Source organism: Heterocephalus glaber, unplaced genomic scaffold (genome assembly GCF_053883595.1).
Source record: "Heterocephalus glaber isolate CG9 unplaced genomic scaffold, H.glaber_assembly_v1.0 deba00001547, whole genome shotgun sequence".
NCBI lineage: Eukaryota > Metazoa > Chordata > Mammalia > Rodentia > Bathyergidae > Heterocephalus > Heterocephalus glaber.
The window spans coordinates 12490499-12515176 of NW_028258340.1; the positions used below are offsets into that span (position 1 = coordinate 12490499).

At 34.4% G+C, this 24678-nt stretch overlaps 1 protein-coding gene across 15 annotated transcripts in view; it reads right to left on the minus strand.

Moving 5' to 3' along the window:
* The window catches only part of Cfap47 (cilia and flagella associated protein 47), a 512210-nt gene that overhangs the window by 115770 nt on the left and 371762 nt on the right, over positions 1 to 24678 (minus strand). For 13 of the 15 annotated variants that reach the window (XR_015442441.1, XM_087189881.1, XM_087189880.1 and 10 more), the window contains 2 exons: positions 6122 to 6281; positions 4515 to 4609 (listed from right to left, as the gene is read on the minus strand). The exons of 1 other annotated variant lie outside the window; for it this stretch is intronic. Coding sequence is in view for 13 of the 14 variants with exons in the window: in XM_087189881.1 (XP_087046007.1) it covers positions 4515 to 4609; positions 6122 to 6281 (255 nt within the window). In the remaining variant the exon portion in view is untranslated. The remainder of the gene's footprint in view (positions 1 to 4514; positions 4610 to 6121; positions 6282 to 24678) is intronic. One more of the 15 variants, XM_087189884.1, reaches the window with a different exon arrangement.

The window sequence follows — 24678 nt, forward strand, 5'->3', positions numbered from 1 at the left end:
ATACTAAATGGTCAAAAATTGAAAATATTCATGGTAAAATCAGGAACAAGACAAGGATGTCCACTATTACCACTCCTGTTCGATATAGTTCTGGAAACATTAGCCACAGCAATTAGACAAGAGAAAGAAATAAAAGGAATAAAGATAGGAAAATAAAAAAAAAACAGTTAAAGCATCATTATTTGCTGATGATATGATACTGTATAAAGAAGACCCAAAAAACTCTGCCAAAAGACTTCTATAGACTTAATTGACAGACTGAGTAGAGTAGCCGGATACAAGGTCAACACACAAAAATCAATAGCCTTCTTGTACATAAATAACAGACTCACTAAGAGAGAAATTAGGGAAACAATTCTTCCAACAATAGCATCCAAAAAAATGAAGTATCTAGGAATCAATCTAACGAAGGAGACAAATGACCTCTACACTGTGCAAAGCACTTTGGAAAAAGAGTTCGAAGAAGATATAAGAAAATGAAAAGACATCCCTTGCTCCTGGGTAGGAAGAACTAACATAGTGAAAATGGCCATACTTCCAAAATTGCTGTACCGATTCAATGCAATCCCGATTGAAATATCAACAGTGTATTTCACAGAACTAGAGAAAACATTCCAAAAATTCATTTGGAACCAGAAGAGACCTAGAATAGCAAAAGCAATCCTAGGCAACAGACACATGGCAGGGGATATCACAATCCCCAACTTCAAACTATAATACAAAGCTACTGTGACAAAAAGAGCATGGTACTGGCAAAGAAACTGACCTGAGGATCAGTGGAATAGATTAGAACATACAAAAACAACCCCAGACATATTCAGCTACCTTATCTTTGACAAAGGAGCCAACCATCCTTACTGGAACAAAGATAGCCTCTTCAATAAACGGTGTTGGAAAAACTGGATTTCAACCTGCCGAAGATTAAAATTAGAGCCCTATCTTTCATCAACTACTAAACTAAAATGGAAGTGGACTAAAGACCTAAATATTAAAAAAGAAACACTAAACTTGCTGGAAGATGAGGTAGGTAGAACTCTCAAATACATTGGCATAGGTAAAGACTTCATGAACTAATCCTCAGTAGCACAGGAACTAGCACAAAGAATCAACAACTGGGATCTCATTTCATTAAAAAAGCTCCTGCATGGCCAGAGAAACCACCATCCTGGATGTGGTTTTCTAAGAGACAACCTACAATGTGGGAAAAAATTTTTAACAGCTGTTCCTCAGACAAAGGTCTACTATCTAGAATACATAAAGAAATTTTTAAAAATCAGACCCCTCAATTATAAAGACCCAATTCAAAAATGGGCATCTGAAATGAACAGATATTTCTCAGACAAAGAAGTAAAAACAGCAAATAAAAATGTTTATCATCACTGGTCATTGGAGTTATGCAGATGAAAACAATGCCGAGATTCCACCTCACCCCAGAAAGAATGGCTGCTAGCAAGAAATCAACCAATAACAAATGCTGGTGGGGTTCTGGGGAGAAAGGAACCCTTCTCCGTTGTTGGTGGGAGTGCAGACTGGTGCAAGCACTGTGGAAATCAATATGGAGATACCTCAAACAACTAGGACTAGAGGTCCCATTTGACCGAGCTGTCCCTCTGCTGGGTATCTTCCCAAAAGAATTAAAAGAATCATACCACAATGATATATGATCACTCATGTTTATAGCGGCACAGTTTGTAATAGCTAAAACTTGGAAACAGCCCAGTTGCCCACCAACTGGAGAGTGGAAAAAGATGTGTTTTTTTTTTTTTTAAATAAAATGGAGTACTACTCAGCCATAAAGAACAAGAAACTAGAGATGTTTATAGCTAAGTGGATGCACATTGAGGCCATGCTCTTAAGTGAAATAAATAGGAAATACATGTGTAAATACTGAATAGTTTCTCTGGTGTGAAAAATTAAAAGTGTAAATAAGGTTCAAATGGTATAATTGATAATGTGAAATGGGAAGAAAAGGTCTAAAGGAGTAGGGGAAGTGGGAAGGGTAGTGGAAAGGAAAGAAGCTAAAAGAAAAAATACAAGAAAAGGAAAATATGGAAACAGAGTCTCTTTAAATAGGGAAGGGTGGAGGGGGTGAAGGGAGGGCAGGGAAGTGGGGGAAAAATAAGAACCAATATACATCATGTAAAGGTACAAGATCCCAACGATGAATGTAACTGTACTGTATACCTAAAATGTACCAATAAACTTAATGAAAAAGAAAGTAAAATTGGTATCTTGTCACTGGTCCTGTTCTATGGAAAAGTCCTTAGGAAATTAGTGCCCTGGCAGTGCAAGTCTCTCTAAAATGCAACAGATTTACTTTTCATTGTCTTCACAGTGTGACAAGGAGTAGAGTCTTTTTCCAATTATCTGCCCCAATGGACAATATTAAATAAAAATGCACAAAGAGAAAACGTGACTCCCAAAACAATAACAACAACAACAAACAACAACAAAAGATCCTGGGTTTGCAAATAATGTGAGTGATAGATGCAGAAAAATAAAAGAAATAAGATTGTCAGAGATAAACTTGAACAAGAAAAATAGTAGATTTTTCTAATCAGAGACTACATATAGAAAGAAAAATGAACTGTACAGAAAAATAATATGTATGTAAAAAGTTCACTTATTTGTCTGCAAGAGGCATTTGTAAAGTGATTTCCAACAGATTTTACACTCTTGGTAAAATTGTTTAATAAGAAATATGCACATTACCTCAGAACTGACAATGCTACTTGGTTGTACTAATGAAACATAAGTTATTTAAAGAATTCACATCTAATTTAAAAATCAAGTAATTGTCTAGAAAAGTGACTCAAATGAAATGCTCTGGAGCATGTTTAAATTTCTTTGAAGAAAAATATGTGAGATATTTATTTTTATATTCTTATAGGCCTTGGTTAGCCTGAGAAATTCTATTTTAAGTCATTAATATGGCCAAAAAAAAAAATACTGTGTCTGTACTAGGTACAAATGAAACTACTATTAGAATTCCAACAGTGATGTCTAAGTTTTATTGCATCAGTTTGATCAGCTGGCTGTGTATTATGAAATTTAAACAGCTCAATTCTTTCAAAAATATGCAATCAACTATTTTCTAGGCTGAAATAAAAAGAAACATTTTGATATGCCTATGAAATATTCTGAAGTTAGTATACTTGAAATATTTATGTATGTGTTGATAATTTTTCAACTCAAGAGTAAAATTACTGCCAGGGATTTAGCTCAGTGGTTCTGCCACCTGCCTCACAAGTGCAAGGTCCAGAGTTTGATCCCTGGTACCAAAAAAAAAAAAAAAAAAAAAAAAAAAAGAGTAAAATTAATTCAGGTAAAACAAATGACATTTTGTCTCAAAGGTAGTACTATGTGGATTTTTACTAAAGTTAAAATTAACACCCATAAAGAAATATGTCATCTTGGCCTTTCTTTATAACCGCTGTATATTGAGAAATGTTTTATTTACAAGCAAAACTTACTGCTTTCTCCATTTTCTAAGTATAGTGATGTAATGTATGTCAATGGACATCTAATGTCTTTATGTGTATAGTTGCTAGGGATGAAACCCAGGCCCTCAAGCACACTAGCAAGCATTCTACCACTGAGCCACATCCCTAGCCTGGAACTCTAATTCTTTTCCTACGCTGTGATTAGTATTGCAGGGAGAAAGAAAAAGCAAAATTTCAAAACTTAAAAACTCATCTGTGTTTCTCAAGGCAGAGATCTGAAACAGCCCTTTGATTTTCAGAGCAATGCAGTCCATGTTAGTAATGAAGAACTATGACTAGATATTTGGGATGTTAAATATATCTATATAATTACCTAAGTGCAATTTCATTTCTAGGTTGATCCTTTGAAGAAAATAGGAGAGTCAAGGAATATAAAAGAAGTGGGAAGAGTATTGAGAAAAGCAAACACATAGAAACTTGAGGAAAGCCTGTGGTGCGAAGAGACAGAAAAGGGTCACTGCGGAAAACAAAGGCATTCAAGGGTGGGATACTATGTTTTGTACATTTTGGAAAAGTAAACCTCTCCGAATAGTTTGTTTTATTCTGACTGGTTTGGGGGCATGTCATAAAGGTTTGTTCTGTGTGTTAGACAACTCAGAAAAATGAATTAGTGTCCTCACAGAATAGTTCTTAGAGGAGACTGAGAGTTACACAGGAACTGTAATATGATGATGAAAAGTGACCCAGGAATAAAAGTACATGGCAATCTTACATTTCTAGTTGCTTGGCTCTGTGGAATAGATGGGAATGAAGTCATTTTATTTCAATTTGAGCTGATATCTGTGTTTCACTACAGAATGGCAAAAGTAAATATAGTTTTCTGCAAAAGTCAGCAGACTCACTGAGAGAGAGAGAGGCTCAGGTTCCAGCATTCCTACTAATAGGGCTAATCTTTTTCTACTTATTTTCTCTGGACCTCACATTTCTTCTCAGTATAAAGAAGGAATACAATTACAGAATGTCTAAGGTTTCATAGAATCCCGATTTGTTTTTCCTCTAAAATATACTTACTTGGAGGAATTTTAGGGAGTGGTGCCTGTGGGAGTCCAATAATAGGATATATCCAGTGTATTCCTCGGATTTCATCTTTGTCTATTCCCATAATTCTAATTAAAAATTATTAAGAGTGAACAAAAAAGAGAAACACTTTCAATATTAGCATGAAAAATTTATTCTTTATTAATTTATTGGTATTTTGGTAATGTTTTTGAATTAGAAGAAAACATTTGTTGTAAATATTGATTTTATAAAAATTTTAAAGCACATTCTGGAAATTTTTGACAAAGAAAAACATCAGGAGATGTAAGATAAAATTAAGGAGCTTTTGTTCTCTAACTTTAAAGGATGAACTTGGATTTATCAATCTTACTAAATTATGACTGATGAGAGGTAATATATTTCTTATGGATTATATTTTAAAGTGGAAAGTTAAAGCACAAAACAAAGTATCTCATGAAGTATAGGGCTTCAGAAAGTGATGAGGAATTTACTTTAGGGATAAACCAATTAAAATAAAGAGAGTGTTTAATTATTCTGGCTTCATCATACACCATCAGGAGGATAGCAATACTAGAAAATGTTAATGATCGTTGTTGAAGATGGAATTTTCGTGTTAAAATAAAATGTAAGACACTGCAGTAAGGACCAGTTATGCACATGACTTATGCAACTCTAAGACCCCACACATAGAAAGGCTAGATGCTTGCTTAAAGCGATACCACAACTGTCCTGAAATTATTGATAATTATTTAGGAAGAGCCTCTTCATTCCCATGTTTTACTAGGATCCACAAATTATGTAGCCAGCCATGATAAGAGTGGTGAAATGCCTGACAGAATGGATACAACGTAGTAAAAAATCAAATGTAGGTAATAAATCTGCAAATGTAAGATAAAATAATAATTTATTTTAATTAAGATTTAATTAAGATAAGAAAAAGCATGTAAATTTTGCTCCATTGTTAGAGTTTCTTTAAATTTCAGCTAAGTAAGGACAGTAAAACCTACCTGCATTCTGACAATAACATAACATTCCCTGGTCATGGCAATATTTCATCAAAATGTCATATTCTCTTGGCACAATGCCACTGTCATCCCTTAGTGAATTCTGACATTACAAGGCCCATATTTTTTCTCGAAATAAACTTCTGGTTATGTTTAGGATATCGATTACTTATTGTCTTATTCGTCATTATTTTATGTGTTTAAAGGCATGCCCTGCCAGGTGTGGTGGCATATGCCTGTAATGCCCACACTTGGGAGGTTGAGGCAAGAGGATCGCAACAAGTTTGAGGCCAGCCTGAACTACATAGTGACATAGTGAGTTTCAGGCCAACCTAAGCTATATAATGAGACACTGCTCAAAAAAATAGTTCCTTTGCATATCTTTGACTGATTAAGTGATAATGACACCTAAGATTAATCTTATTCAATACTCTGAATCTCAATTTAATAATTATATATATAAATCTCTATATAACATTCTTCCTCTAAACACATGAATTTCAGCAGCTCAGAGTATAAAATCATGAGCTTTATATTGTATATATGTTATATGTAAAAGAAGCCTGCTAGTAAAAAAAACAAAAAACACTTTTTTTCAGTGTCTTTAAACTTTACCTTTTAAATTCTGTATCTAATTCATCAAAATTGTCAACAGTCCAATTTTCCCCATTTGCTCTCATCACTTGAACAATGACCAATGTTTTGCACAATGTCATATTTCGGGGTACAAATAACACTGGGATATCTACATTTCCTTCAGGAGGCAACATGATTCCTGTAACACACACAAAAAAATAATTTTAAATGTGATAAATAGTTGTTTAAATGACAAAAAGTAACCAGTTCTTTTACTATCAATTTTTAAAAATTCCCTCTGAACAAAACACTACATTCTGCTAAAATACAAGTATACTTCACTATTTTCCCTCAAATGTCACTGTTAATATGAAAAAACCCCCACATTTTATCCTTAGGGGAGAAGTTTCTGCTGAAGAGGCTAGACTAACTGAAGAAGTATTCCAAGTGATGCCTGGGGTTTTCCAGAGTGATAAAAGAGCCATAAATGGATGAATATCGAGGTCAAACTCTTAAGTGAAATAAATAGGACACACATGTTTAAATACCAAATAGTTTCTCTAGTGTGAGAAACTGAAACTGTAAATAAAGGTGAAAATGATTAAAATAAATAATTGATAATTTGAAATAGGGAGGGGAGAGGGAAAGGAGACCCATTAGACTTTTCAAGAAAGTCTTACTATATTTTACAGAGGAACACAGTAATTTGTTTGTGATACATAATAATTATATTCATCTTGGGGAATTGGTATATATAATATGTCATCTTTATTATTTTTATTACCCCTTTCCCCAACCTACCTTTTCCTTTCCCTCTTTCTCTGGATCCCCTTCCCATTTCCACAAAGTTTATTTCTGGTCCCCTTAATTTCTTATGATTTTTTCTCTACTATATCATGCTCAGATCTTTGCTTGAAGCCCTAAAATTGCTGCCAGAAAAATCTGTCCATTTATTTAACTGATCTGTGAGGAAAAACACTGGTCATCTGTAAAATAAAAAGTGGCATCTGGTACTAGTCATGAAAAAGAGAAGGCAGAAAAACTTAAAGGATTTTCTTGTGTTTTGATAGATTAGAATTTTTCAAACTTTAGTATGGCTAAGAACCATCTAAGAAATGTGTTAAACATGGTACCTACTGAGCCCCAACTCCAGAGATTCTAATATATTTGGTTTGTGTTGGTGCCCAGGAAGCTGTACACTTAAACATCACCTATGGAATCCAGTAGCAGAAGATTATAAGACCATACTTTGATAACAAAGGGAAAGAATGCTAACTTTGGACAAGTTTGGGAAGATTGGAAGAGTGGTGAGCTTCAGGCGATCTTTAACAGTGAGGGTGTCCATATGACAAGTGTATACCTTAATTCTGAAGAATAGCACTCCTTCTTTGAAACATAACAAGGGATCATCAATTGCACTTCTTTTGTAGAAAAAAATTATTGTAAAACTGAGGATAAGCAAAGTTATTTTGACTCAAATATAAAAACTAAACTATTAAGAATGTTAAGAATGAAAATTGAAAATGATTCCATTGCAAAATATCCCAACATAAAATTCCTACAAATTTTTAATTTCCTTCACTGAAGAAATATAATAAATCTTAGGCTTAATATCATAATATTAATATCAACTAATTATTAATGCTGTTAATAGTTAATATTTATTGGATATTGACTATATTCCAGGTTCTGTGCTAAGTATTATTTATGCAATCTTAATAAATTCTCAGAAAATTAAAGACTACTATGTTTCTTATTCTAGAGATGGAGAAACTGAGATAATTTGGGTAACAATTTGCCCAAATTTTTTAAGAATATATATCTAAATAATGTTTATTAATTTCAGGTTTGTTTTCACGAGCTCTATATTTTTAATAGATTATTAATGTGTTAAGTACTTACTTAGAATGAGTATCTTTCCTAATATCAATCTTATACACTATGAATATATCACAGTTTACATACACAGAGGAGTTGGTAAAAACTTGTAACATATGTCTAAACTCTGGACCTACTCTTATTTGTAGTGTTTTTATTGTGAATCTCAGCCATCCTTGGTATGTAAAAGAAATTTTCTATCACTATTTTTTTTCTTTTTTTTTTCTATCACTATTTTAAATCTATAAACCTTTTTCCAGCTAATAAAACAGTAAGCTAGGTGAATGTATACTTCAAAGATCATAACCACCAATCCTATCAAGTCTGTAGGTTACGGAAATTTCAGTCTTTTGTTAATTAAAATGAAGGAACACATTAACTTATTCTTAGAATGTGCTCAGATAAAACAGAAAGAGCTGAACCAAATAAGCCATGCATGTGTCCCCAAGGAAATCAAATTTAGGAATTATTATTTTCCTATACAAAGATTATATTATCACTAAAATATACTGTTACCTCTATATATAAACTTAGACTATTACATAGTGTAAGGAGTAAAGACAGATAAAAGACAATTATTCATTACTTACACTATCATAATTTTTATAACATTTAAATTGAAACTATAAAAAGATAATGCTATGGCAAATCAGTCAATTTAATTGAAAATCTAGTAGCATATTTGCAGTTGTAACCAAGCCTATAAATAGACCAGTAATGGAAAACTGAATTCACCATAAGATTCTTGGGTTATTACAGCTTTAAACAGGAAAAACCAATGTAATGCTATCAATTTTCAAAAAAATCATTGAAATTTAATATTAAAAAGAATCTTCAGAATTTATCAAGTTAATTTTGTCTATCACAAATGAGCTTCACTTTTTTTCTCTGGTTGTCCCATTGTTTTTTGCAATAATTTCACTATGTCAAGAAGGCTGTCCTTACAGCTTATTAAGAATCTTCACATTTAGCCCAGAGGAAGGGGCTTCTGGGCTGCTGTTCCACCACTCCCAGTGCAGAGGAGGTGAGCCACGTGGGTGCCAAGAGAACCCCCACACCATCAAAATGAGAGGATATGTAAACAAGTCTCAAAACCAGATTTCCAGATCACTTCTAGCAACCCCAAAGGGAAAGGAGATGGAACACTCTGATATGCAACCACCTGAACTACCTAAACTGGCAACAAAAGATGATCTGGAAAAAATGAAATCAGAAATAATTTCTAAGATAAGAGCAGAGATTGGGCCCATAGTGCAAGACACGATTAATAAATCTAGAGAGGACACAGATAAAGAAACATGGGAGCTGAGAAACATGATGGAATCCCAACATAGGAAACAAATGGAATCCATAAAACAGATGCAAACAGATTTCCAGGAGACTAAAAACTCCGCTGAAAGTCTACACAGCAGAAAGAGCCAATGTGAGGACAGAATTTCAGATATAAGATAAGATTGCAATTAGTGACCAGGAAAAGAAAAATTGCTTCAAAATTGTAAGGGACCACGAGAAAGCAATCCAACAGCTGCTAGACAATGGGAAGAAGAATAACATAAGACTGATTGGAGTCAATGAAGAAACAGGAGAGAGTGCAGATAACATAAAAAAAAACTGTTCACAGAAGTAATGGAAGAAAACTTTCAAAGCAGGGGAAAAGAACTTGACATACAGATAAGTGAGGCATATAAGACTCCAAAGAGCCTTGATAAAAAAAAATCTACACATAGGCATATAATTGTTAGGATTCCAGAAACCCAACAGAAGAACAAAGTTCTACAAGCAGTTAGAGAAAAGAAACAAAGCACATACAAAGAAAGCCCATCAGAATCACAGCAGACTTCTCAATGCAAACCCTCAAGGCAAGAAGAACTTGGAGTGTTATATTCCAAGCCCTAAAGGAAAACAGCCTCCAACCCAGATTGATGTACCTGCAAAACTATCTTTCAAAATTGATGGAGAAACAAGATACATTCATGATAAAAAGCATCTTAGGAACTGCATGAATACCAAACCAGCACTCGAAAAAATTTTAGATTATATCCTAGGAACAGACAATGAGGATCACAACCCCCGGAAGCACAGCAAAATGAATCCATTGGGCACGACAAGAAATTAAATGTACAGGGGGAGGATCCAACAAAAGGAAAAAGTTATGACAAAGATATGTCAATACATATCAGTTGTAACCATAAATGTTAATGGTCTCAATTCACCAATCAAAAGAAATAGACAAGGAAAAATTATGAGAAAAGCAAAAAAAATAGAAACCAAATCTATGTAAATAGGGAAGGGTGGAGGGGGTGAAGGGCACACAGGTAATGGGGAAAAAATAAGAATTAAGATACATCATGTACAGGTACAAGCACCCAATGATAAATGTAAATGTATTGTATATCTAAAATGTACCAATAAAAGAATAAAAAAATGAAATAAAATTAAATTAAATTTAATAAAAAGAAACTGGCAGAATGGGTCAAGAAGCAAAATCCAACAATATGCTGCATACAAGAAACACACTTAATTCAAAAAGAAACTCATAGATTGAAAGTTAAAGGGTGGAAAACAATACTCCATGCAACGGGAACCTGAAAAAAAACAGGACTACCTATCTTTTGCAGATTAAGTGGATTTCAAACCAACACTGATTAAGAGAGACAAAGAAGGACACTACATCCTTGTAAAGGGAACAATCCAAAAGGAGGGGATGACAATCATAAATATCTGTACACCAAACACTCGTGTGCTCGACTATATAAAACAAATACTAACGGACATGAAAAGTCATATATGCACTAATACTATTGTAGAGGGGGACCTCAATACCACATTGTCACAAATAGATAGAACAAGTAGACAAAAAGTAAGTAATGAAATACTAGAACTCAATCAAACTCTTGAACAAATGAACTTAACAGTTGTTTACAGAGTGTTCTACCTGACAAAATCAGAATACACATTCTTTTCAGCTGCACATGGGTCATTCTCCAAAATAGACAACATACTTGCTCATAGAACATATTTAAGTAAGTGCAAAGGAAATGAAGTTATCCCCTGTATATTATCAGACCATAGTGTGATGAAATTGGAGATCAATAGTAAAAACACCCAAAAAATTATGTAAACACATGGAAATTGAACAACATACTTCTGAGTAACCAATGGGTCACAGAGGAAATTATAGAAGAAATCAGACATTTCCTTCAATTATATGACAATGGCAATACAACATATCAGAATCTATGGGACACAATGGAAGCAGTCTTACGAGAGAAATTCATCACAGTGAATACACATATTAAGAAAACAGAGCGAGCCCAATTAAACAGGCTGATGCTGAACATCAAGCTTCTAGAAAAAGAAAAACCCAAAGCTCAAACAAGGGAGGAAATTATAAAGATCAGAACCGAAATCAATTGAACGAAGACTAAGAGAACGATACAAAAAATTAATGAAGCCAAGATTTGGTTCTTCAAAAGAAGGTTTTTAGCCAACCTTATCAGAAAAAGGAAAGAAAAGGCCCAAATCCATGCAATTAGGAATGAAAAAGGGTGAAATTACAACAGACCCAGCAGAAATCCAGAGGACCATCAATACCTACTTCCAGAACCTATATGCCAATAAAATAGAAAACACAGAAGAAATGGACAGATTCCTAGATATGTAAGAATTACTAAAGTTGAATGAAGAAGACCTAAAAATTCTAAACAACCCAATATCAATCAATGAAATTGAAAATGTAATTAAAAACATACCAACTTATAAAAGCCTAGGTCCTGATGGCTTCACTGCTGAATTCTACAAGACATTTAGAGAAGAACTACTGCCACTACTGTTTAAGCTCTTCAATGAAATTGAAAGGGAAGCAATACTCCTGAATTCATTCCTGCAAGCATCACCTTGATCCCCAAAGCAGAGAAAGACCCAACTGAAAAAGAGAACTATAGGTCAATCTCACTAATGAACATACATGCAAAAATCCTTAATAAGATACTGGCAAATAGAATGCAGAAGATCATTAAGAAGATCATATACCCTGACCAAGGGGGATTCTTCCCAGGGATGCAGGGATGGTTTAATGTACACAAATCAATCAATGTAATACACCTTATTGATAGAGCCAAGGACAAAAACCATATGATTATCTCCATAGATGCAGAAAAAGCATTTGACAAAAATCAACATGCATTTATGATAAAAACCCTACACAAAATTGGAATAGATGGTCTCTACCTCAAACTGATAGAAGCCATCTATGAAAAACCAACAGCCAATATCATACTAAATGGTCAAAAACTGACATCTTTCACACTAAGATCAGGAACAAGACAAGGATGTCCAGTATCACCACTGTTGTTCAATATAGTTTTGGAAACAATAGCCATGGCAATTATCCTGCTTTTCCCAAATCACGCACATCCAGAATGTGTTGGAGGTGAGGGATGAGAGTAGAAGTCTAATGATTAAATAAAATGTATACTCTGTATAGTGTTAAGAAAAATAATGAAGTGTTAGAGATTGATGTGGATCTTCCAGGACATGTCTCTGATAACGTGTTGTTTGAGCAGAGTACCTGAAGAATTAGAGAAGCCTCTTAGACGTCTGTATGGCGGATACTGAGAAAGCAGATGAACATGAGTCTGGAATTGGAGAAGTCCACAAATGCGTCTCAATTTAGAAGTCCTGTGACTAAACAAGATCCCAGCAAGAATCAATGTGGATATAAATAAGGAGCAGAGAAGACTCAGCCCTGGGCCTTTAGGAAGTGAGAAGGACAGGAATATCAAACAAGAATGAGTAAGGCTTACTAGAGAATAAGAGGAAGAATTAAGAGAGAATTGGTTCCTGGAAGTCAACTGTTTCCAAAACAGTGAGAGTTTGGCTGTCAAATAGAGCTCATGTGTCAACCAAGAAGATTGTGTACGGATGATTAGAACTGGAAATGTTCAGTTACTGGTGAACTGAAATAGCAGTATCAGTAGGCGTGTTGGGAAATAAAGCTAGATTAGGATACTGATATAAAACAGCAGGGGGACATGTGTGTCAGCCTTTCCAGGTGTTTTGGTATACAGAGAAATCAGAGAAACAGGCTGGGAGGAATAAGGGATAAAGAAAAACATGTATTTTAACATTGAGAGCTATTATAGCATGTATATACTGATAGAAGTAATCCATTAAATTTTATTATAGAAGGCATGAGGGAGAACTGGAGAGCTCCATATAGTTGTGTAGGTGTGGGATTCAGCAATTCTGGCAGTAAGAACAAGGCATGTTTTTAATATAGAAAGGAAGGCAAGGCACATGGATGCAAATAAAATTAGGCTGGTTGATATAATGGAAGAACCAAACAATGCCTCTCTATTCTTAAAGAAATAGGAAGAATATCAGATGAGAGAAGGGAAGGACATATCAAATGTCACAAATAGTCATCTGGTTTTAATTTATTTTGGGAAATTTTACTCCAAGAAATTCTATTAAAAGACAAAAATGTCCCATCCAAAGTTCTTCACACAATCACTATTTGCTATTTCTTTTTCTGTGTCCCTTTCTCTGTATCAACAATCTATATACATGTATTTCATAATCTACCCTTGTCACGGACTACTATGCTTCAGCCTCCCAAGCAGGTATTAGTCCTCTCTTATTACAATATTCACCTATATTTTTAAAAATTATTAGCACATATTTGCAGCAGATAATAATTACATTCATGCTGTGGAGTTGGTATATGTGCATAACACAACTTAGTTCTTTTGAATTCCCCTTCCAACCTCCCTCCTTCTCCCTCCATCTCTTGGTCCATATCCCATTTGCAAAACGTCTGTCTCCCTGTTGTCTATCTTTTGTTCTCTAAATTATTATATTTTGAGTTTCTCATATAAGAAAAAACATACAATATTTAAGCTTCTGGAACTGATTTATTTTGCTTAACATTATGGTCTCAAGGTGCATATGTTTTCTTACAGATGACTAAAATTTATCCTTTTATGACAGAGTAATATTTCATTTTGTATATACAGATCTCTGAATCTAAGTGTGTTGCAAACAATGCAGAAAGAGTGAAATGACACTGTTTCTTGTATTCTATTTCATAAACCCAAAAGGTTAACAAATGGTTTTAGTATCAGTTCTCTTTATAGAAATATTTTGGCAGTATAAATAGGTGTACATTTCAAGTTATAGATTTTTTTTGAGTGGCAGGCATCCAAGCATCTTTGTATAGCAAGATCTGTACCCTTTAATCTTACAATAAAATTGACAGTTTCACTGAATAGCTAAAAAATTGATCTTATTTATGATGTAAATTGTAATTACAAATCTATGTGATTGGAACTTGAGCTCAGATGAATATAAAGTTGGTCATTGGACATAAAAGGAAAGAAATTTTTATTGAAAATATATGAACATGATCAGCTGCTAAAATAATTCAATAAATTTTCAGGAAAACTATCAGGAGGTCCAGGCATACTTTACATCATAGATCAGCACACGTCATTGAATGTCTCTAAATGCTGAATTCATTTTCCTCGTGTTCTGTGGACTCAACCTAGGACTCATTTCCCTATCCCCAGCCAAACACTGAGTTCTTGAACACATTCTGCAATTCATAAATAGCTACATTTGTATTAAAAAATATATTACTTTTCCAAATAATATTTATCTTCTTGATGGTCAAACTAAATGAAGCCAGTTAACTAAAATCAATATTATGAGTCATAGCAATAATCTCCTTTAAGGAATAAAAACACATAAATATTTCTTTTCTAAATAATGGTGCTAGAACTCTGATAATCTAGTACTAGTTATTAGCAATCATATAAAAATAAATGATACATATTTACTTTTAAAATTGGATGTCATTTTGGTAGTTATGGTTCTTTACAATTTAGAAGGTTCTTCTTTTCCCACATCCTTGTCAGCACTTATTGGTTTTAGAGTTGTTGATGATAACCATTCTTTCTGAGTGTAAGACAGAATCTCAGTGTTTTTTTAAATTTGCATTCCTCTAACTGCCAAGGATATTGAACATGTATTATCGTGTACTTAATGACCATTTGTACTTTCTGAAATGTGTCTATTTTTTTCAAATGTCCATGTTTATTGTTTTTTATTTGGGGGGGTCTATTTTTTTGAATTCTTTATATATTCTACATATTAGTCTTCTGTCTGAGAAGAAGCTGTCAAAATCTTTTCCCATTTGGTAAGTTGTCTGTTCACTTTGTTGTTTGTTTCCTTTGCAGAAGGTGTTTAATTTGACATAATCCTATTTGGTAATTCTTGGAATTATTTCTTGTCCAGTAGATGTTTTGTTCCTGAAGTCCTCAACTATGTATATATCTCCAAGAGTTTTACCAATTTTATCTTTCAGCAGATTCAGTGTTTTTGATTTTATATCTAAGTCTTTGGTCCATTTTGATTTGACTTTAGTAGAGGTTGAGAAATACAGGACTAGATTCATTCTTCTGTACATGTATAATCAGTTTTCTCAGCAACATTGTTAAAGAGGTTATTTTATCTCCACTGTAAACTTCTGGCCCCTTTCTCAAACATCAGAGGGTCAAAGGTGAATGGAGTTTTTCTGCACCTTCTGTGCTATTACATTGATCAACATGTCTGTTTTTGTGTTAGTGCCATTCATTTCATTATTGTAGCTTTGAAGTATAACTAGAAATCCAGAATTTTAATGACTGCTGCTTTACTCTTCTTACTCAGGATTGCCTTGTCTTTCCTGGGTCCCTTACAGTTCCATATAAATTGTGGGATTGTGTTTTCTAGTTCTGTGAAGATTACTCTTGGTATTTTGATTGAAATTGCATTAAATTTACATATCGCTTTTGGTAATATGGCCACTTTGACAATATTCTATTCTGTCTTTCTAGGAACAGGGGAGATCTTTGCATTTGCAATCACTTCTCTAAACTTTTTTCGGAGTACCATTGTTATCATTATAGAGATCTTTCACTTCAGTGGTTAGGTTAATTCCTAGGTATGTAATTTTTTTTTTGAAGCAACAGCAAAACCATTGTTTTCCCAATTTCTTTTTTGATGGGGTTAGGAACACTATTAACTGTTGCATGTTAATCTTGTAATGTCATTTTGCTGAATTTCTTTATGAATTCTAAGTGTCTTCTGGTGTACTTTTTTGGCTCTTCTGTGTAAAGGATTATGTCATCTGTGGTTAAGGTTAGTTTGACATCTTTTCCTATTCATATCCTTTTTCTAAAAGCTAAAGTTTCTAGTGCTATATTGAATAGGGGTGGTGAGAACAGATACCCTTGTCTCATTTGTTTATTTTAGAGTAAATTCTTTCAGTTTTTCCCTATTTAGTATGATGTGGGCTGCAGGCTTGTCATAAATGTTTTTTATCGGTTTCAGGTAAGGTCTTTCTATACCTATTTTCTTCAGAGTTTTTAGAATGAATGGATGTGAGATTTTTTTCAAAGGCTTTTTCTGCATCTATTGAGATGATCATGTGATTTTAATCCTAACTTATGTTTATGCATTGCATTATATTTATTGATTTATGTATGTCAAATCATTCTTGGATCTGTGGGATGAAGCTGACTTCATGACGTATGATCTATTCAATGCTTTGCTGCAATCTATTCACAAGTATCTTGTTGAAGATTTTTGCTTCTATGTTCGTAATGGAAATTGGAGTGTAGTTGTATATTTTTTTTAGTCTTTTTCTGTTTCTGGTGTGAGGGTAATGACAGCTTCAAGGAATGAGTTTACAGTGTTTCTCCCCTTTCATGGAAGGCTTTGAGAAGTATTGGTGTTAGTTCTTCCCTAAAGTTGTAGCAAAATTCAGTGATGAATCTGTCAGCTTTGGGGTTATCTTGGTTGGTAGAGTTTTTATTACTGCCTCTATGTCACTGACTGTCATTATCAGTCTATTCAGGGTTTCTAAATTCTTGTTTAGGATTTGGCAGTTCATGTGTTTCTAAGAATTTATCCATTGCTTCAAGATTCTCCATTTTATTGAAGTGTAATTTTTCAAAATAGCTTCTTATACTCCTCTGGATTTTGGCAGTTTCCATTGCAATTTTGCCATTCTCATTTCTAATGGCACTGATGAGTCTTTTTTATTCTCCTATTGGAAAGTATGATGGATTTATTAATCATCTTTTTCTTACAAAGAACCAACTAATTCTCCGATTCACTGACCTTTTAATTTTTTTAGTTTCAGTTTCATTAATTTCCACTTGATATTTATTATTTCTTTCCATATACAAATTTGGATTTTCATAGTTCTTATTTTCCTAGGAACTTTGGATGCATCTTCAGGTTATTTACGTGGTATCATTCTAATTTTTTAATGTAGACATTCAAGGCTATAAACATCCCTCTTTGAAGTGCTTTCATTTTGGCCCATAGGTTTCTCTATGTTTACTACCACTGTCAGATTATAGGAGCTTTTTATTTTCTTACTTGATATATTCTGTTATCCATTGGATATTTAACAGTGTATTACTTAATTGCCAAAGTTTGAATACTTTCTGGTTTCTTTTGCTGTTGATTTCTAGTTTCAGTTCAATATAATCCAATAGCATGCAGGAAATTATTTCAATTCTTTTGCATCTGTTTAAACATGCTGTAAAATCTAAGATACTGTTTCTTTTGGAGAAAGTTCCATGTGGTGCTGAGAAAAATGTGTGTTTTAATATTGTTGGAATAAATACTCTGTAAATATTTGTTATATCTATTTCTTTAGTGGTGTGTTTCAAATTGATATTTTTTGTTGATTTTTTTTTGTCCAGTTGATCTGCCTTATTGTGTAAGTGTGGAAATCATGTCCCTCACTATGATTGTATTCGTGTCTGTCTGATTATTCATGTCCAGTACTTTTTGTATTAGGAAATTGTGTGCACCAACATCCAGTACATCTATATTTATCATTATTATCTCCTTCTATTGAAGTGTTCCCTCTACCAGTACATTGTGAACTTCTTTGTGTCTTTTGCTCTATTTTTGTTGCATATCTACTTTGTCTGAAAATAGGACAGTTATTCTTTTTTTTCCCATTAAGTCTATTGGTATTTTAGGTATACAATACAGTTACATTCATCATTGGAAACTTGTACCTTTACATAATATATCTTGGTTCTTATTTTTTCCCTCATTCCCCTGCCCTCCCTTCAACCTCTCCACCCCTCCCTATTTACAAAGACATTGTTTCCATTTTTTCCTGTTCTCATACTTTTTCCTTTCCCTTCCTTCTTTTCCCCTACTCCTCCCACTTCCCCTACCCCTTTGCATCTTTTCTTCTTATTTCACATTGTCAATTATACGTTTTGATCCTTATTTACACTTTTAGTTTCTCATACCAGAGAAAGTATTCAGTATTTACACGTGTGACTTTTTATTTCTCTTAAGAGTATGGCCTCATAGAATGAATAATCGATAATGCAAAATAGGAAGAAAATGTCCAAAGGGGTAGGGGTAGTGGGAGGGGCAGGGGAAAGGAAAGAAGGGAAAGGAAAAATGATGAGAAATGGAAAAAATGGAAATAAAGTCTTTGTAAGTAGGGAAGGGTGGAGGGGGTGAAGGGAGGTCTAGGAATGGGGAAAAAATAGGAACCAAGATGCATCATGTAAAGGTACAAGTTCCCAATGAGAAATGTTATTGTGTTGTATACCTAAAATGTACCAATAAAAGAATTGAAGAAAAAAAAAACTTCTTGAGAGACTCATCATGAATTCAGAGAAACATTGGTGGGGGGAGGTCTAAGGAGAGGGCAAACAACCGAGAAGCGCCATGGTCGGTCGAAATAATGAGCTCTGTTCAACGATCCCGAGCGTATCCTTGTACCACAGTCTATGAATCACCACTCCAAGGCATATTAATCATTTTCTGTCTCATGTCATACATTAACTTATAGATAAAATAAAGGTAAAATTGGAGAAAGAGGGGGATTAGTACCACAAAATTAAAATTTAATAGGTGAGGTTGGCCTGGGATATTTGAGCCAGACCACACATGGATGGCTGCCAGAAGATCCACCCTCAAGGGCTCAAGATAGATAGATAGATATATAGATAGACAGACAGATAGATAGATAGATAGATAGATAAAGAAGGGGAAGATAGGGGGGGTATTTTGTTGTGGTTTGTGACAGGGTTTTATTGTGTAGCTCAGGCTAGCTTTGAGAAAAAAAAGAGTATGTCCTCAATGTGCATCCATTTAGCTGTAAATGTCTCTAGTTTCTCATTCTTTATGGCTGAGTACTACTCCATTTTATAAGAAAAACACATCTTCATCCAGTATCCAGTTGATGGGCAACTGGGCTGTTTCCAAGCTTTAGCTATCACAGGCTGTGCCGCTATATGGACAGTTATTCTTGTTTGCTTATAGGCAATGGTTGTATGGAGCATCCATCATCTCACTTTCAGTCTGTGTGGTTCCTTCTTGATGAGTTCTGTCTCTTGCAGGAAACTTACAGTTGGGTTCATTTTCTGATCGAATTTGCCAATCTGTGCCTTTTTTTTTTTTTTTTTTTTTTTTTTGGTACCAGGGATCAAACTAGGGTCCTTGCGCTTGTTAGGCAGGTGGTGGAACTACTGAGGTAAATCCCCGGCCCCAATCTTTACCTTTTTATTGAGAAGTTAAAACCATTTACATTGAGTGTTATTACTGAAAGGTATTTACTGAATCCCGTCAGTGCATTATTTTCCTAGTAATGTTTCTGTAACTTTTTTTCCTTTTCTTTAACCTGTCTTCTTAGATGCATTCTTTCCTTTAGGATCTTTGCTGATGCTGGTCCCACTGTCTCTGTAGAGGATTACCATTGAATACTTTCTGCAATATTGCAATTGCTTAATGCCTGTCTCTTTCCAGGTCCCTAACGAGGACTATGCCTCTATCTTTATCTTCTCTAAGGCTCACTGGTCCTGACTCATTCATTGCCCTCTTGAATAATTCTTTAGCCTGTGCTTTCCACAGTACTTTAATAAGAATACCTGTGAATAATTCACTGATCTCTGCCTTCAGGTGGAAAGAGAGGTAGGACAGGACACTCTGGTCAGTGACTGCTGGGCTGGGTGTCAATCCCAGCCACTGCTGTACTAAGATTCTCCCTTAGGGGGTTAGATCCTTTCCCAAGATGGCACGTTCACTGGACCTGGGCTCTAAGTAGTGCTGGGATTCACAGTTGGCCCTATTTCTTTCTGTAACTATGATCTGGTGGACTTCTACTTTGAGTTGCTTTTCGATATTTGGGCTTTTTGTTTGCCCTCTGTTTCTGATAAACTGCAGATCTTGGTGAGTATATTCTAAAAATGAGGGCTGCTGCTTATAGTCTACCATGATATCTTCTCACATAGTCTATTATATTAGAGATTTTAGTATATGTGCTGCCAAAGCAAGTGCAGACTATTATATTAAAGATATTTTTATCCATTACATTATTTTTTCCATTTCTGAAGTTCTAATCTTTCATTTTTCCTATATCTTTAAAAAATTTAGTCACTCTTTAAGGCCTATTTCGTAATAAATTTGCTTCCTTTTCCTTGATCTAAGAATCTATACATTTTCTTTTTAGTCAAAGGATATATTATCTGGATATAGAATGCACAGTTTACAGTTGCTTCTTTTCAGTGCTTCAAAAATGTATACCACTTCCTTTTGGCCTCTACAATTTCAGATGAGAAATTTCTTGTCATTTGAATTGGTGCTACAAAGTAATGTACTATAAGTAATGTACTGTTTCTCTCTAGCTGCTTTCAAGGTTTGTGTTTACTTTTCAGAAGTTAATGATGACATACCTTGCCATGTATTTCTTTTGGTTTAAAATGCTTGGCAATTACTTAGCCTCTTGAATTTGTAGGGTTATGTATTTCATCAAATACACCAAGTTTTCAGATATTATTTTTTTAAATAATCTTTTAATCCTACTCTTTTCTCTCCTTTAGGAACTCTAATGTTAGCTCTTTTATTTCTTCATATGTCTTTGCAACTCTGTTCATATGTTTAAGTCTACATTATTCCTGTTGTTCAGGTTGTGAAAATCGAGTGACCTATCCTCACTTTCATTAATTCAATTCTCAGTTTTCTCCATTCTATTCTTTAGCATCCAGAAGGTAATCCATTTAATCATTTCTACAATTTCTATTTGGTTTTTTACTAGACTTATATTTCTCTTGAAAATCTCTATAGTCCCATTTGTTTCATGAGAATTCAAAACTGTTTTTTGAAGCAGAATGTGGAGCACTGATCCATACTACATCATTGAAGATTGGTGGTGTATAAGTTTTGCTCCCTGCTGGGGCTCACTGACATCAAGAGAAGAAATGGAAAAAAGTAGAACACCAACCAGCTCACATTTTCCTACTTCATTGATGCCAGCTGGGATTTCAGGCTCAGTTCCCACGGTTCCTGTTTACATGTGAGGGGACAGGAAGCGTAATCCCAACTACCCTGCCTCACAGAGCTTCATTCTTTCTTGTTGATCTTTGATGGGCTATAGGCCGTGGTCCCTACTGCTCATCACTGACTCCAGGGGTTAGGATAGAGCAGGAGAGCCTATTGGACTTCTTTTGTACCTTAGTGGATCTTGCTGACACAGGATTGGAAGAAAAACAGATTGCTTATTAGCTCAACTTGTACAAATTTGCTCAGTCTCAATGACACCACATACAGAGAGAGATGGCTAGTCCTACCAGTACCAGCTCTTTCATTTTCATTGCTACTAGGTGAGGATAGAATCTCAGCTTTCAATTTAACCCTGTTGGTATTACCCTGTTGGTGTATTTGGAAACCTCCTATTTCTGCCTGGAAAGAAGAAAAAAATCAGCTCCTTTCATAGCACCACCAACACTATTCTGTAGGGCAATTAGAACACTCCTGCTTCTGATGGGAAGGTGGTAGATTTATGTTTGGCCCTATCAATTCCATAGAAGGGGGTAGGAAACCAGAATGTGTTGTTTCTGAGGCACTGTGGTATGAGGCGGTGGGATGGAAATCAGCTACCTACTTGGCCCCCCTGAAACACTAAGAGTGGGGGCTATATCATTTCCCATTGATTTTTGTCTGGAGTAGGGTTGGTGTTGCCAGAATGGCTTTCTGTTGTTATATCACCACTGTCCATGTCCTTTGGCTAGGGTGAACAGATTTTGGAGAGAATTTTAATTTTTTCCTGTTGGTAGTTTCAGATGGGTAGCTTCTGGAACACCCCGTGTGAGATACATGAGAGGTTATAAGAAATTCAAGGAACTTACTGTTGTATCATTCCCCAAGTTCTGAAATTCATGAGCATATCACATTTTCTTGTCCATCCTTCTACCTTCCTATGGTTGTTTACTGTGTTATGTCCAGGTTTTTAGTTGTAAGTGGGAGAATTAGAGAGAAATGAGGTTATGCCTTCTTCACTAAGTCAGAATTCTGGAGAGACTAGTTATTAGGAATAACTTAATCTAGAGCATGAATATAAACATCATTAAGGTTGAGTGAAGAACAAAGTAGTCACAGGAAAGTAGGTTATAGAAAAGATCAGCTATGTGGATGTCAGAGTCAACAAAATTTTTTTAAGTACTTGTTGGAGATGGAGCTTAACTTTATGGCTTAAGAATTAAAGTTAGAATTTTTTTTAGAAGAAAGGGGAATTTTTCTGGAGATCTTCCCTAATTGCAAGATCAAGGTTATTAGAGGGTAGGAGAAAAAGATCCACCACTTGAAAAGGATGTAGGGAAAGTGACTGCCTATTAGGAGAGAGTCAGGTTTCAAGAAGGTATAAAGAACATTCAGAAAAGTTGATATAGAAGATAGAGGGTATTTTGCTGATGAAACTTCAGAAGTTCAGAAGTGGTGTGGTAGGGTTTTAGATTGGAAAAGTAGTGAGAGTTGTGGTCAAACAAAGTGGCAGCACACTATACTTGGCAGAAACAAGTGCAGTGGACAAGGGATTATCCAGAAAAACTGTTGTTTATGTGGTAACAGGTTCAAAAGGGGATAAATGTATAATAAAGAAACATAAAAGAATTATAGATGGCAGTAGTAAGATGTTGTGCTCCCATGATCTTCAGAAATGAGACTTTGGAAGTGAGAAAGAATGGATAGCCTTGCAAATCTACCTTACATATAGGAAATTTCTCATGATGTCAAAACAACTCACTAACTGTTCAGCACTAGAAATATGTCTTAAGTATGAAACTGACATTCTCAAAACTCACCTTCACCAAAATGAACTAAATTCAAATGTGGAGAATTTGCTTTATGTATCCAGAAATGGGGTGCCTGACTGCAATCTAAATATCTCACAATTTACCTCTTTACTCTTACTTGTTTTCTTAATGACAGAAACTGTGATAAAGAATTTCAGCACCATTTATATAATATAATAGGATGAGCAATGCTCCGTAATAGCTTCTTCTATTTCTGGATAGGAGACAGAGATTCTAGTACACGCCAAGATACTAAAGGAAAAGACATCCAAATACTCTTCATACCAGAATTCAAGAAGAATAAAATAAACAAAAAGTAGTGAATGGTTGTGCTCAGAAAGAAAAGAAAAATCCTAGAGCAAATGCTTTTTAAAAATGTATTCATAATTTCCCTTCTATAACTAAAAAAAAATGTCTAATCCTTTCTGTAAGATTACATTTTTAACTTGCCTACAGAAATAGTAACAGTAAAAAGTTTCATTTGTGGACTGATCTCCTACCTACACAAGGGGATATGACAACTTATATCCATTTGATCTTACTTTTAGACCTAAATATACATAGGGATGTGAACTTTTAAAAAGGTAAAAATTTCAGTTTAGTTGTAATTGAATTTTTGACATATCAGATAGACCTCAAATTATATTTGACAAATCCAAATTGATTTTCATTTTAAAGTCCTCTTATTTGTGTATTCTAGAGCTTTTTACATATAACCAAACAAAAGTTTAATGTGATAGAGTATTTTCATTAACCTCATTGGTGGAATATAATTTCTACCCTGGAATTGGAGCCCCAGATTACATTTTTGAAAGCAAAGGTAAGCATGAGAACTTAATATTTGTATACCATAAAACAGGAGTTTTATTTTTAGTATGTATGAGACAGAGAATAACACATGGCTTAGAACATATTTCTGCTTATCAGACTCTAAGAATTAAGTTGCAAATGCTAAGTCTACAAAATCACATTAAATTTCTCAAAAATAACACAAAAGTGCTTAAAGCTGTCACTATCTTTACTCTGTCTACAAACTTTCTTTTCAGTCTCCATATCTTGAGGTCCTTGCGTAGAAACTAATCCATTCTATGTCTTTCCACACCAGTGGATTCTATTCCAGTGATCTTCAGTGTTTTTACCCAATTTCTATCTATTAATGTGGATAAGTGCTGTCTTCTGAGCATGTTTTATTGGTTCTCTCAAAACAAGCATTTAATATTTGATCCCAACACATTAAAGACATTATGACAAAGAAATAACAATGAGAGTTTACAAAATGGAATCTCTAGGATCTTGTTTGGTTCAAATACTAGTAGAAAATTATAATTTTCATTGTATTCCACTATCTGTTTACTTTAATTCTAAATTTTTCTTATGTCATTGCTAGCACTTAAAAATTGGACTCTCTCTCTCTCTCTCTCTGTACTGGGATGGAACCCAGGGCCTTTGCACTAAGCTACATTCTCAGCCCATTTAATTATTAATTAATTTTTTATTTTTTTATTCCTTCCTTCCTTCCTTCCTTCCTTCCTTCCTTCATTCATTCATTTAGAGATAGCTAAA